This window comes from Ixodes scapularis, unplaced genomic scaffold (assembly GCF_016920785.2).
Source record: "Ixodes scapularis isolate PalLabHiFi unplaced genomic scaffold, ASM1692078v2 PGA_scaffold11__112_contigs__length_91849675, whole genome shotgun sequence".
NCBI classification, from domain to species: domain Eukaryota; kingdom Metazoa; phylum Arthropoda; class Arachnida; order Ixodida; family Ixodidae; genus Ixodes; species Ixodes scapularis.
Genome location: NW_024609837.1, coordinates 68047777 through 68062493, shown reverse-complemented (window position 1 = coordinate 68062493; position 14717 = coordinate 68047777). Strand labels below are relative to the sequence as shown.

Sequence of the window (14717 nt, the reverse complement as noted above, 5' to 3'; positions counted from 1 at the left end):
CAAGGAGTTACGCGGTGTGAGAAACTGCTCGCTGCAGACGCCGGCAGCCATGTTTGTTATCGTTTTGAAAACGAAGCGGAAAAGGCAATCTCATGATATTTGTGAAGACCATAATGACTATCTACACTTTAAAGAAAGCCGCGCGTCTACTTTCCCGCACAACACTCGGAGAGCCAATCACCGCAGCACACGGAGGCTGCTTAGCAAATAAGGATTCCGAAACACATGTTTAGACCAAAAAACGCAGTCTGAGTTGTGACATTAAGCAATGCAAGCGTTACGTTATGCGTTGCTTAAAGTCGCAACTCAGACTGCGTTTTTTGGTCTAGACATATGTTTCGGCATCGTCATTCGCTGAGCTGCCTCCGTAAGCTGCGGTGATTGACTCTCCGATGGTTGTGCGAGAAGTAGACTCACGGGCTTTTTTTTTAGAGTGTACATAGTTTATTTATCAAACATAAAAATATCTCGAATAAAAGACTGCAGAGGAAAGGAGAATCAATTGTACCAAACCTTCCACACGTCAATCATCTCTCCATCCATTGAGAGCCAAGAAGCGGTGCTTAGCCAGCTAAGTACCTTTTGTTATAAGTGGGACCGCACGGCTACCCCTACCCAATATTGCGTCTGGCGGTGAAAATATTGAGCTAAAAATATTGTTCTTTGTCGGCGTTTTTAAATGCGTGTCTCATCTAGGCTTAAAAAAGTATTATTTTTTATTTCTGCGCTCCTTTAAGAGGGCAAGGGGAAAACCGTTTTTGAAACCTGTTTATTGACGCGTGGAGTTACATCAGTTTTGGGGCCGACGCGAAACGGTTGCAACAGAATCCGTGTCTGAGTGTCACTCTTATTTCCTACATCCAGTTTAATTTCTTGATTCAGTTGCGGCGTTATATGTCCAATCAAACCTAAAGGTCGCCTTTGACCCGAAGAGTAAAGTAATAAAATTTCGTGTAAATACTTTAATCGAGCATAAAAGAGCAAAATCATTATGCTCGATTGTACGTTGAATCACATACGCACGACTTTAGCATTTCTTTTAAGTTGGGTGTTGGACGCTATTTATAGCAATCATTTTAAGGTTTAAGTTACGTTGGCAGTGTTGCTTTATATGTTGTACATGGTGTAAATATTCTTAAAATATAAACATGATCCTCTCAAAAATGCAACTCAAAAAAGATAAAACATAAAAGTTTATGTTACGGTTACGCCAATTTTTCTAAATACAAATAAAAACTTCAACGACTTAAAACGTTTCTGGATCCCTTTGATTCCATTATCCAACCAATGCCTGAAAACATGGCATTTGTTTTCCTAGTGCTAAAGTAGGAGTGTGTATACACGCTGTTTATTTTTAAGCTTAACATATTTGTTATAAAATAAGCCGCGCAAGCTGCACTAATGCGGTCTATGCAGGCTAATCATACGGCCAGGGGGAAGTAGTATAGAAGGTTAATCGTAACAATCAATCGGCTAATTAATTAAAATATGTTAAATAACTTTTTAAATATTGAAATTAAACATATGGTTCTAATGAGAAGCTTGCTGAGCTTCACCGAAAAACACTAAGGGCCGGTTGCACCAACGCCGCTTACCTTAACCCAAAGCGGCGCTTTCCTAAGCCGGCTTAGCGCCCTAAACCGAGCTTAGGTAAGCACGGGTTTAAATTCCGGTTGCACCAACGTTAAGCCGGCTTTACAGACGCGCCCCTAGCCAAACGCTGGATTTTGCGTAGGGAATCTAGGGACAAACAGAGCAAACTAGGGAACGCTCAGAGCGACGAATGCTATTGGCGGAGAAGAATCACGTGATGTAAGCAAAAAAAAAGAAAAAAGAAAAACTGCCGTAGTAGTCGTCGTCGGCGTCTGCTTTTCGCGGTATTTCTTCGGTGAGTAACAAATTAAAGGCCTCCAAATTCAATCATTTTTTTCGTTTAACTTTCAATAACAGAAGTCAAAGCTTCAAATAAACACGAATGCTCTTTACATCTTTGATTGTGTGTTTAATATCGGTTGATAACAGGATATTTTGACAGTGGTAGTAGTTTTCGTGCTCACATTTTGAGGCGAAGGAGCCATCGGGGGCCCCAAATCTCACCGAACGCGAGAAGGACACTCTACTCGCTACATCGCTGAAGACAAAACATCATGGATATAAGTAGGCAGGTAAGATGACTACTAAAACCAAGTCAAGCCTGAGACCGATGAAGTTCAAAACAGTGACGAACTCGCCACGGCAGCTGCGAAAATGCCCAGAAATCTTCGAATAGAAGTCGTCGAGAGGTCAGGTCAAGAGTCCTTGCATCGACGGTACTCGTTGCTATCAGCAAGGTGACAGCACTGCACTGTACCGTCGTTGAACATCCGCTGCAGCCTCAAACGGACTTCAGTTTCACACTGTCGAGTTCAGAAAAAAAAAAAAAAAAAAAACTCCCACTAGTACATTACATCGTGCCGATAAGAACGGTCGTCTCTTCGCATCACCTGCCCCAGCCTGCCCCGATACAGCAATTAACGAATCTAACATAGTAGTCGTTACGATTTGTCCTCACCACGAATGAAAGATATAAAGCAAAATATTCCTAAAAAACCGCGATCACCAAAAACGTTACGGAGGACACAACAAGGCGCAACTTTCAACTGTATTTTATTGAAAACGTGTTCCGGTATATAGTCTCAACCATCGTCACAATGACAACAAACGACAAAAGTAAAGGGAAAACACCATCACAGAGCACAACTCGGAAACAACAGTATCTCGTTCTCGGGAAACGAACGAAAGATATAAAGCAAAGTATATAAAAAAAATGCGATCACCAAAAAAGTTACAGTTATGGAACGATACAGTTTTCTGAAGCCAAGATTCTACTCGCGAGATAAGGAAAATTCACTGAAGATTGTCTCAAAACTCAGAAAACGAAAGAAATTGAATTTTTGTTGTTTTATTACTTAAAAGCGCCGCAATCTAATGCAAACGGCAGAGGTGTCGACAATCAGCTGATCGCCGAGATCATGTACTGCCACTATTCAACGCGCTGATCGAATTGAAGGACACGCGCTGCAAGTGTAAATAAACAAGGTGGTAAAAACAATACGTTACAGTTATGCGAAAATTAGTAAGTACATACGAATAAGCTCGTTGACAGAAGAACCAACGGGACTACAGACGTGAGCCCCACAGCTCCGTACGTTTCTCGGTTAGGGCTAACACGCCCTGAAAGTGGAGAGCCAACTTGAAAACAGGGGTCGATAAACACTTCACGCGACAATATTTTACATCCTTGTCACAATCGAAAGTCATTTTGTCGAGACTTTCACGCTGATGTAGCCTAAAACACTTTGCACAACCAATTTCGTCCACCGCGTCGACCGCGACAAACATGCCGCCATGTTTTTAATCCAGGAATAAGAAACAACCAGAAGCAAAGCGCCCAATGTTGGGCGCTTGAGTTAAGCGTAGTTTAGTGCTAGGTTTAGCGATAAGCGAGTTTGGTGCAACCGAACGAAACCGAAACTAAGCTTAAGTTCCCGACTAAGCTCCGCTTTGCGCTAAGTGACGTTGGGGCAACCGGCCCTAAATCAGTCACTTCTAGGAAGACGTGGAGCACCTGGGAAGCATGGCGGAGCGCTAAAGTTACCGCTCGAAAAGCAGGAACAAGGCTGCCGCTGCGATAAGGCGCCCGCGCGGTTTTTCTGCTTATTATATATCATAGCCCGTCTTATTTGAACCAGTGGTAACTTTAGCGCACTACTGTGATTCCCATGCGCTTAAAGTCTTTCTAAAAATGACTGATTTGGTGGTTTTTGATGACGCTCAGCAACATTATAATAGAACCACTCGCTAAATTCCCAAGCGCCCCGGCCCGCACACGAGGAATCGTGGGAACGGTGTTCCTTCAGCTCCCTATACTTCGTTTCAGCTTCCGTCCGAGCGCAGCCAAAGCTACGTGTGGCCGGAGCCAATCAGACGCCGGCAATAGGTCACGCGATCTCGCCTGCACCTTTGTATCACTCCGCTGCGCCGCTGGCCGTCCGCGCCGCCCGCGCTCGCCGAGTATTTCGTCTGCTACGGGTGGTATCCTGTGCTACAGGTTTAAAAAATGCCCTTTCACGTTCTGAAATTTAATCACAGGGGATGCCAGTACGTAGACTGACCGCTGCCGTCTGTGTCCGAGCTTTCCACGCACCTGTTCGGCATTGTTTCGAGATGTAAGTACAGGTTGCAAGGTGCCCGATGACCCGGCCGTTGGTGTTTCCTTGTATTGTCTGGATATACCAGGGCTCGAGGCACAATCCTTTTCACTTCACCAGCTTCTCGGCGTTCAATGTAATCGGCAGGTAAAGGGGTGCCCTGAGTTCGCCGCGTATCAGTGACTTGTAGTGGCCCGGACGCTTTTCTTGTTTACAACGCATTCGCGGTACGACGCGGCCGGAGTCTCCTGCCGAATTTAAAAGCAGACATTCATCACGACCTCTCGCGCCTGACGCCCAAACGTACCTTTCTGAAAGGACGTTTTGAAGCGACTCTGTGAGGAAAGCAGCGAAGCACATGATTCGGCCATTACGGGAACAAATCACACAGAAAAGCTGAGCGCTGCAGCCGTGTTGCCAGCGGATGTATGCGCCTTGACCAAACCACACGCATTTACATATATTAATAAAATTATAAACTTCAAACATTTAATTCCTTTAGTTGCAAATAATTATCAGCAGTAGATATCTGGAATATTGTGCACTGTTTACCCACAAAACAGTTATTTAGAAAAAAAATCTTTAGCGGACTACTTTGTTGTGTGTAGGAATGCTCTTCTCGAAGTCGCGAACCGTCCCTCAGCCTTTGGCTGCGCTTGGAGGGAAGCTGAAACGAAGTATAGTGATCCTTAATTCTGACCAATTCGAGTGCTTCACACTTTTAAATGTAATCCGGATTCATCCTGAATAAGCGTTGTGTAGAGTGCAAAGATCTGTATATCGCTTTTAAAATTTCTCGTCAATGTCAGCGTTTTTGAAACTGTGCAAGCGATACACCTTTCAACCTGGCTGAGCTGCAGAAATCTCTTACAATGTCATTCTCGTGATTGCTGTTTTAGCAGGAATCGCTTAAAATGCCCAGAATGCACAACGAACACAACAAGGATTTCGCTCGGAGTCAGCGGGGCCGTCTATAGCATTTTTTAGCGTTTCTATGTTAACGTCAGCGTCGTTGAAGCTCTACGATAATGATATTATTGTGAGAAATTTCCGCAGCTTAGCAAGGTAGAAGGGTGGATGGCGTGCACAGTATCAAAAACTCTGACATTGACGAGAAATTTTAAAAGTTATGCGACAGGTCTTTGGACCGTAAACGACATTCAGGATGATTCCGGATTACACTCGAAAGTGTGTGAGCATCGAATTGGTCGAAATTACCGATTACTACGGAATTGAAGGAACACCGTTCCCATGATTCCTCGAGTGCAGGCCGGTGCGCTTGAGGGATCTAGCAAATTGTCTATTAAAGCAATATATATTTTCACAACTTAAAATAAAAAAGCTAATTAACGAAATGTTGCTCAATTATTTGACCTATCGTAACGATTAGCCCCCTTTATTATGTCCACCTGGACGTATATGCATGACCATAGCCTCCTGTATACTGACAAAGTCTGGCAGATCGTGCACGAGAAGCGGCCGCCGAAATTGAAAAGGCAGAGAGCGGCAGACATCGGATGAAGGCCTGTCCAAACAGGCTACTGCAAAAATCGTCAGGCCACACGACTCCTGCAAAAATCGTCAAAATCGAAGCGCCCGGGAGTCGTCGGTTGTCTGTCTGTTTGGACACCGAAAAAGCCAAATTCACGACTTTCCTCCTCGCCTCCTCCGCTTTTCTTTGACGTAGGTGCTCGTCCGACCTGACATCACACGCCACCTGCCAATGGTGTGCCTGGTGCCTGTCTCTCTCCCGCGGCTCACGAGGTCGCCGACCTCGCTACCGCCGTCACCTCGGCAGGAAGGCCAAAGAGGTCCGGCTTCGGGTGGATTTGGGAGATGCCTGCGTCGAAGCGCGCGTTTCGGCCGCCCCAGCTCAGCTTTCTTCCTCAGGATCCACGTTCGTCGCACGACAAAAAAAAAAGTGCAGTGTGCAACAGTAGTTGTATGTGGAAACACTGAGAACTTAAAGGGGCACTAACACCCCAAAGGTCATATTTTTTTTATTGTCTAAAACGATGCAAGTTGCAGTCATAGAAACGCAAAAAAAACGCATCGCGAAAAAACAAAAAAAAATTTACCGCGCGCGCGCGCCTTTTTATTTTTGGCGTTTGATTCTCCCGCCTCTTGCCTCCTCGCTTCTTTTGATTCGTGACGTCAAGAATCATGAAATTTAGAAGCTTTGTAGGCGACATCTCTATAATATTTAATAACGGAAATCCTAAAACATGTTTTTTAACGTAATTACGAACGCACTACGGCCCTTCTTTTTGAAATACCAAAAATCGGGAGTTCGTTGTGGTGCCGTCTCCTGGATTTGTATCCTCCGACGGAAAGCAGGCGACACCGCTCAAAACCGGTCCGCCGGCGCTGGCTCCTTTCCTCCTCGCTTTGGGTCGCCATGGCAACAGCAGGGAGTCGTGAAAGAAAGTGGACTCTCAGGTCTCCGCAATATTTGACGTCAACGCACCGGCGCGGATCGCGCGGGAACTTCGAATTCGGCATTTGGAAATTGTTTTTTTACTTCACAAATACTGAATTCCCAAATTTCAAATTTTGAGGGTAATGTCCCGGCATCATTCTAAATCGTTTCGGATAATAAAAAAAATATGATTTTGATGTGTCAGTGCCCCTTTAAGAATATATCATTTATTTTATTAAACTCCAAACCAACCAGGTTTGTACGTTGGGAACAAGAGCCGCGGGAACCCGATCCAATCCACAGAACTGCTGGAAGATGACACGACCTTCGACACGACGCGCGCTCGCCTGGCTTGCCCCCTCACACTCGAGTCTTCCCTTTCCCGTTTTCGGGACTTCCAAAGCGGCGGAGGCCTTGAGCGATTGACCGACAGCCAACAGAGCGTGTGAGTGGCTCTCCGGACCCACGTGATGAGCAGAGCAAGGCCGCTGTGGAGGTAGCGAAGGGGGAGATTTGACGGGGGGAAGTTTCCCCCCGGCAGATTTGACAGGGGTAAATTTCTCCCCTGCGGTTGGAAGCGGAGCGCCGCACTATTTGTCGGAGTCGTGCGCTTTGTAGTAGCCTGTTTGGACCCCCCTTAAGTGGCTCTCCGGACCCACGTGATGAGCAGAGCAAGGCCGCTGTGGAGGTAGCGAAGGGGGAGATTTGACGGGGGGGAGTTTCCCCCCGGTATTTTACAGGGGGAAATTTCTCCCCTGCGGTTGGAAGCGGAGCGCCACACGATTTGCCGGAGTCGTGCGCTTTGTAGTAGCCTGTTTGGGACACCCCTTAAGAGGAGAGTCACGTGACGGGCGCCTCGCTGCGGCGAGACGCCGAAACACAGTTCTCCCGTGCGATGGAATGTCCGCTCGCGCTCCTCGCGTTCCTCGCGCTACCACTTCTTTTCTCGTCGGGTTTGAAAACCACGTTTTGGGTCCTCGCTGCTCCAAAAGCTGTGAGCTGACGTCCAGGTTCCGCGAGAAATGCTTTGTGGTACCAGATGCTCACGCTCCAAATCTGCGATCGGGCACTCTATGGCTCCGTCGTCGAACTGCAAGGTTTTATGAGTATAGAGGAGGCTCTGGTATGACTCACCTGCACAGACCGCGTCAGTCTAGCTTTCGCGGTTCTTTTCAAAAGAAATTTGTTTAGCGAAAAACAATAACAACCACCACCTTGCATATTACAGGTTTGACTAAGACACACTACACCCTTTTCAAAAGTGCGCTCTATCTACTACCCTCAGGACTAATTACCCGAGTACGCCATTGTTGAGGCGTGTACTCCAAGCGTGCATTAAAAAAAAAGAAGGTTATGTTTGCATTTGGCGTAAGCTCAACGCGGCTCGCGTCGAAAACTTGGACCCAATCATACGCATCGTGCTCGAGAAATGCTCACCGCCACTGTTGCTTGATCGGCGGTTTGAAAAGGGTCTATTCACAAGTCTAACAGCAATTGCCGCTGCCATATACCTCGACGGCGGTTTCCTCGTGGATGTGCCTTCTGAGGAGGCACCGTGCCCCGGCACATTCCAAGCATATAAACGCATCTTTTTTGCGCGTTAAAAGAGCGCCTCGAAGAAACAGTTGCCACGAAGCAACATTATCGCGCTGCAACAACGCGGCCATAAAACAAAAAGAAAAAGAACATTGAAAAAACAGTTGAGGTAACCATGTTAACAACGGTGGCAACACTGGTTTTTCAGTGACTGCATATTCATATCCATAGGCACCCCAAAGGGTGGCACGCGTCTAAGCAAAGCGCACCTGAGGGCACCCCACCCTTGACAATATAGCGTTCCAACGAACCTCGTCACTGAAGCTAAGAGCAACCTTTTTACAGCAGGAAAGAAACAAATCTGTTTGGTGTAAGGCCACGGCCACACTGCTTACACATCATACACAAAGGACGGTCTGCGCACAGATTCGAACGCGAGTCACCGCGAGATCCCTGATTCGAAGGCCGCTTGGTATTGAGTTCAAGGAGAAAACTTCGAACCACGGATAATGCGGTGACTCGTGTAGACTCGCTTTCTGTGATCTACGAGCAGCGGGACTGCCGCACTCAAAGTAAGAATATAATTAAAAAGAAAAAAAAAACGGATCTTTTTTTTTTACATTGTCAGTCCTATTCTTTCAAGAAAGGAAAACAAATAAACAAACAAGCAAACCAACAAACCTGTTTTTTATAGTGTTTTTTTGCCAAATATGAAAGTCAATACCTCAGCGTTTCTGCACTATATGGGAACCTTTTTTTAAATGTTAGTTTTCCCTTTATACCCTAGGGTTTTGGTAGACAGCCATTGACCTCGTGCTTTTCTTTTTTTTTTTTTTTGTCTGGGTCTTTTGAGACGTTTTATCGTATTAAGGAAATATATTGGGCAGCCCAAACTCGTCTAGTTGGAATCAAGTTGACCCTCTTGGGAGGAACGTCACTCACCCGCATATATTGTTCGGTTTCTTTCCCCGATGTACGGGAACTTATCGATGTTCTTTTGGGGTGCTTGAAGAAGGTCCTGATCACTTCCGCAGTGGGGGGCTTGGTGCGCCAGGTACAAGAAGAAGGGCTGGAACGACAAGATGCAGCAAAACACGCCGTACCATGAAACAAATCGGGCAATAATCAATCAATCAATCAATCAATGCGTTTTTTATGATTCCACTATTCAAATCTTGTCCCGGAGTATTGAGTTTGAGCGTATTTATAGGCCCTTTTCAGCAGTCCATTACTCTAACGCGGGCGGCCGCCATATTTTGGTCATCGCTCCGTGCGCGACGCGTGTGATTAGAGGCGAGTTCACACCGAGCGCTGACGCATAACTCGTGTCGAATAGATTTGCACTCGAGTACGTGCCGAACGCTTAATCAGCGCTCGTCTCCAATACATGCTCAAAGTGAGTGCCGCGAGATATGGTGACCTTGGAGCAGATACCGGAGCACGCGCACTTTTGATAAAAAGGGTCAGCAAAAAGGGTCAGCAAAAAGGGTCAGGAAAAAGGGAAAGAGCGGAAAAATGGAAAGAATGGTCGTGAAATGAACGTTTGCATCAGGAACAAGAGTGTGCGATGTTATCTTCGAGCACTAAGATTTTGCATGGTTTCGTCATGGTCAGACTCACAATGCAGACGTACATTAAGAAGAACCCCTGAAACGAAAGCCTAACAACAGAAATTAACCGAGATCGGTGATTGTAGAACCGATACTGCGTATATTGTATCAACGTAGTATAAAGCGTGTCTTGAATGGATTTGCATAAATAACAGTGATTGGCTCTTAAAATGCAGCAAACGTACAAATTGCGCTGGTGCGGTTACCTCGTGTCAGAGCATTTAGTTTCAATTTCCGGAGAGATATCGCTAAATGTACCGGACGGGAAAACGTCCGAATGAAAAAAAAAAAACTACTCCAGTTTTCGAGGTTAAACTGAGCAACGGCGTTTGACATGATCACGTTATGCTGAGCGCCACATAGGAAAATGTTTTTCCCTGCGTAAATCCAGTGATTTCCTCTTACAAAGGTTTACAGGAAAGTGAGTTACGGGCGTTTTTAGAGTTGCGCAGGTGAGGATGACTGCCAACCTGGTTCCTCGACATTGACGAAACCTACCAAGCCAATAAGGAAGCTCAAGAGATCTTTTCTGACCAGGATTACAATACTTTAAAAATGCACGTACGTTTGCTTTATCTCAATGATTAATATACAGAAATTTCCGATCACTATAATTTAAATAACTGCTCCCAATAATTACGAGGCACAAAAAAAAAAAGCTGTTTCGTTTTAAAACGCGTTCTGCTCATTGTTATGCGTCGGTTGCGTTTTAATTTCGTCATGTTTATTCGTACCTCATCATTGGCCGGAAATGCACGGTAGATCATAAGAATTAATCCTCAGTGTGCTCTAAAGTCAACTAGATGCGCAGGAATATCTTTAGAGTGCATGTTTTGGATATGGCGCACGGAGCGTTTTAGTGTGAGACACAATTCCTCATACGGCAAGCAAGTTCGGCTGCTTCTTACGAAGGCATTGACGTCTAAGAGCAGAGTTCTTCCTGGAAGAACAACGTGTAAGTATAAAAAATAGCTGCCGTTACTACTGCTCACTCTATCCTTCTAGTCAGAGCAAGCAGGTTCGTCTTCTACTCCTTGCACAGAGATATCAGTGGCGTCAGTTTTGGGCGTTCGGGCGCCGAGCACCAACGACGTCTGCAGTTCCTAGCAATGATGGTCCAGCATTTTCTATACCACTTTCGGAAACTCACTGGTACTTTATTGACAAGTAGTTATCCTTTGAGGAAGGGAATGAGGAAATGCTTCGGACGTCGATCTTTGCCGACGAACAACTACCAGGGGCGCTCGAACCAGTGAGGAAGTTACGGTCGAGATGACGTCAGCATGCCACCACCGATGAGCTGACAACAGCTGCGGGGGTGGAGCTTTGTCGCCTTCGTCGCACACGCTCCCATGCGCGAAGGAACGCGTTTCGTTCAACCTCCATGCCGTATTATTTGAAGCTCTCTCCTTAGTGTGCAGAGATCAACGTTACTAAAACACTCACTTGGGAAACTCACCCTTGAAACCCGGACCGATCGCGTCCAACGAGACCAAACTAAATACGATAACAGCGCCACCCTTTACCGACGAGTTCTTAACGTCATATCAACAACATTTTTTTTTTTTAACGCGCCTGCGACGTTCCTTTCGGAGCGACCGCCCTGATGCAAAAGGGTTTTGGTGCAACTGAATACTGAATACTGATACTGAATACTGAAACATGAAAGTTGCTTCACATAGCTACTGCGAGATGCTTTTGTGATATGGCGCCACCGGCCCTTGCCCGACTCGACGTGCACCCGTGCAGTTCCCGGAGTGGACGCTGCGGGAGAAATGGCGGCGTTGCGATCGCCATTAGCTCGGTTCTCGAATGCGGATCGGAACCACTTTTTTTAAAGCAGGCTCTATGGCAGTTTCCCAACTGAGGGGCTCCAGTAACCATAGAGTTATTATAATAAACGCTAGAGGCTCAGCTGGCGTTAGCGTCTACGAGACTTCCGGTTGCAAATTGAAGCAGACAGCATGCAGTCTACCTTTCCAGTATTCCTGTGTATTCCTATGGGAAAATAACATTAATAACCTTTGTTATTTCGGTTGTACCGGATGGTATGTACCTTTATTAATATTGTGGAAGTGTAATTGCTTTAATTACAGCATTTTTCCTTTACCACTGAACGATGTTAAACTTCGCTATATTTCAGGCCCAAACCTGTAATTCATGGCAGGTTTGTAGAAACGAGCGACGATTCCAAGCAAAATAACGATCGAAAGGAATGTAGAGTGTGTTCAAACGTTCTCCAGCATTCTGTTGGTGCTTATATATTGCTAATATGCCTGTCCTCTCACTATATGAAAATGCCCCCGTCGTGCATCTTTACGAGTGGTTAAAAAAACGTTCGAAACGCAAAGTATAAAGTACGTGGGCTACGAAAGGTGTATTTTCTTATTATTTCCTCTGTCCGGCAGTTTTTATCGCGCACCTGTTCTCTGGCTTCCCCCTATTTGCAAAGATTTGGAGCGTGCGGGTGATGATTTGAACACAGAACAAGCATCTTTTGTTTCGCATGTATTCATCAGCAGAAAGAATAAAGTAGTACTTATTTATTGCAAATCGGACTATATTACGTGCTTGACTTTCAATTTATCTTGATCGTCTTCAAGCACAAGGAGTTACCTATCCAGTGTTACTGCGTAGTTCTTGCCGTCTCCCGTGGTTTTCCACATGTCCTTCGTTCGTTTGGTACATACACCCCCATGCTGGAAAGCGCCGGCGCCGTGTTCGCGCTAAGAGTGTCCGACAGTGCACATAAATACAAGTACGAAGCGGTTTTAGCACCGTGTTTCATGCCACGATTTTAAAATAAAAACGCCGTAACTGACCAATTATTTCATCTGCGTGTCTGGGAAATGTTCCAATGTGCCTCGTAGGTACGAATTATTCGTGATATTTGCTCTTACAATCGAGCGCAGGGAGGAAATGCACTCGCTTTTTTCCGCAGAAATGCATTACCGGAAGTCAATTTCGGACGGCTTGCTGTCTGCTTCAATTTGCAACAGCTCACTAGCGCCAGTTGAACCTCTAGCGTACATTATAATAACTCTATGCTAATAACGTTGACAGGAACCGATACCAATGGCCACTGCGGGAGAATGGCGGCGTTGCGATCGCCGTTACTTCGGTTCTCGAGTACGAATCGAAGACACTTTTTCAAAGCAGTGTTCTATGGCGTAGTTTCTGAACTGAGTTGTTTTAGTAACGTTGGCAGAGATTAAAGGGTAACTGCAAAGAAAAAATAAGTTTTTTTTAAACAGCCTAATTGGGACAAGCATGTCAAAAAAACAATTTTTCCGCAAGAAAAAAAAAATTTTTTACAGCAATATTTATTGCGTGAGACCGATTTTAGTTTCCGGCTATTTCGTCCGTTTTAAATCGCGCGCCACGAAGTTAGTGCTCCGTGACGTCTAGCATCAGCTGGCTGCTGTACTTCTCATTGGCTAAGAGTTTGATTGACAGCTTAGATTTGGTTGTTAAACCTTTGTTATATAGAGCAATTTCCTTTTGAGCGGCATATTTTTGCGTTTAAAAAATAACCCATGTGATGAGAGTTATTATTTATTACAAAAGGCTTACAAGACGGAAACTTCCGTTTGGATCCATACCATAACAAACAAAAACTCCGCCATTCTTTCATGGCCACCGAAGTCTCTGCTCCCACCTGTCTCGCCTACCTCGACTAATCGTTTCGCCGAAATGACAAGTGTTTCGTGCTGACCCAGGTGCTTGAGTGAGACTTCTTGAAGTGAAGTAGTGTGTGTTTAGCAGCTGTCGCAGCTGTTAGTGATAGGAAGCGACGCGGGGTTTTGGCTTTCATAGCGCGGTTCTTTCGTTTTCCTCTTTGCTTGCTTAGTGTGCTTTTTTTTTTTTTTTTTTTTTTTTTGCGCTTGCGCGTGCAAATGCTGACTTTTCGGACATGTCAGATGAGTGATCCCGACAGTGAGCCTTCCAGCAGCCATGTCGCCCCGAAAGGAATGCTATTTGGCTGGAGGCAATCGAGCGTTCGCGTAGCGACACACGTGTCCAGTTACGTTCTTGTCATATCGCTCCGGAGACCGTCGAGATTCTCACCGGGTGCCCCGGGGGCATTGAATCTCCGCGACCAGACACAGCTGTTACGTAAAAAACCTGGCATAGCCAGGTGATTACGTAATACCTGTCCGCAGAAGCCCTCGGACGTTCGAATTCTGCGTTAGCCGAACGATTTTTTTTTTTCTCGGCTTTCGAACCATCTTACGTAAATTGTTTGAATGAATATGTACTGTTATCGCAAATCTTGGCTTGTGATCGCGGATTTGTAGATTATCGCATTCGTTTTGCTGGAGAGACGCAAACGACGGGCATGACAAAATCAGTTGCATATTCCGCACACCTTGCAAAAGCACTTCCCCAGTCACCTAGCGAAAAGCGCGAAACACGGAGTGCGCACTGTCCCGACTTCCCAGTCTTTTACCTGCTTTAGAGCAGTTTGTACCTGCTGGTAGGTATGTATACTTAAACTTGAAACTAGGTGCAGCGCCAGAGAGGCAAGGAGACAAAGTTCGAAAAGCTTGCTCGCCCTCCCCAATTTCTGAACTTTCAAGTGATTGTACCATAATAAATGCAGAACGCCTCTTCCCATAATAACAAAAAAAAGCACTATGTTCATTATGTGAAAAATGGTCTCAGTTCATGCATCATTGGGCAGGTAGGAAATCTTGCCCTAATTTATTCACGCCGCACGATGAGCGAAACACGTCGCTGTGCTAACGTAGTACAACACGAAGCATAAAACCGGCAGATTTAGGACAACAATTCAAAGTTCATTGTTCAATTAAAACGAGGTAATTTTTTTGAAAACGCCCGCAGCTTTTTACTCATTGTATGCGTCGGGAATCTTCCACAGTTTGAAACGGAACGAAGGGAGATTTACTTTTAAAACGCTCGCCGCGTCCTCCTGGAGCAGTGTGACTGGATCAGCTGACG

General features: G+C 45.5%; 1 protein-coding gene across 1 annotated transcript in view; it reads right to left on the bottom strand.

The window, feature by feature from the left end:
- LOC8030881 (arylsulfatase B-like) overlaps positions 1-14717 on the bottom strand; it is a 67664-nt gene that overhangs the window by 15344 nt on the left and 37603 nt on the right. Inside the window, exon 6 of the mRNA XM_040208289.1 lies at positions 9088-9214. Within this exon, the coding sequence (XP_040064223.1) occupies positions 9088-9214 (127 nt within the window). The remainder of the gene's footprint in view (positions 1-9087; positions 9215-14717) is intronic.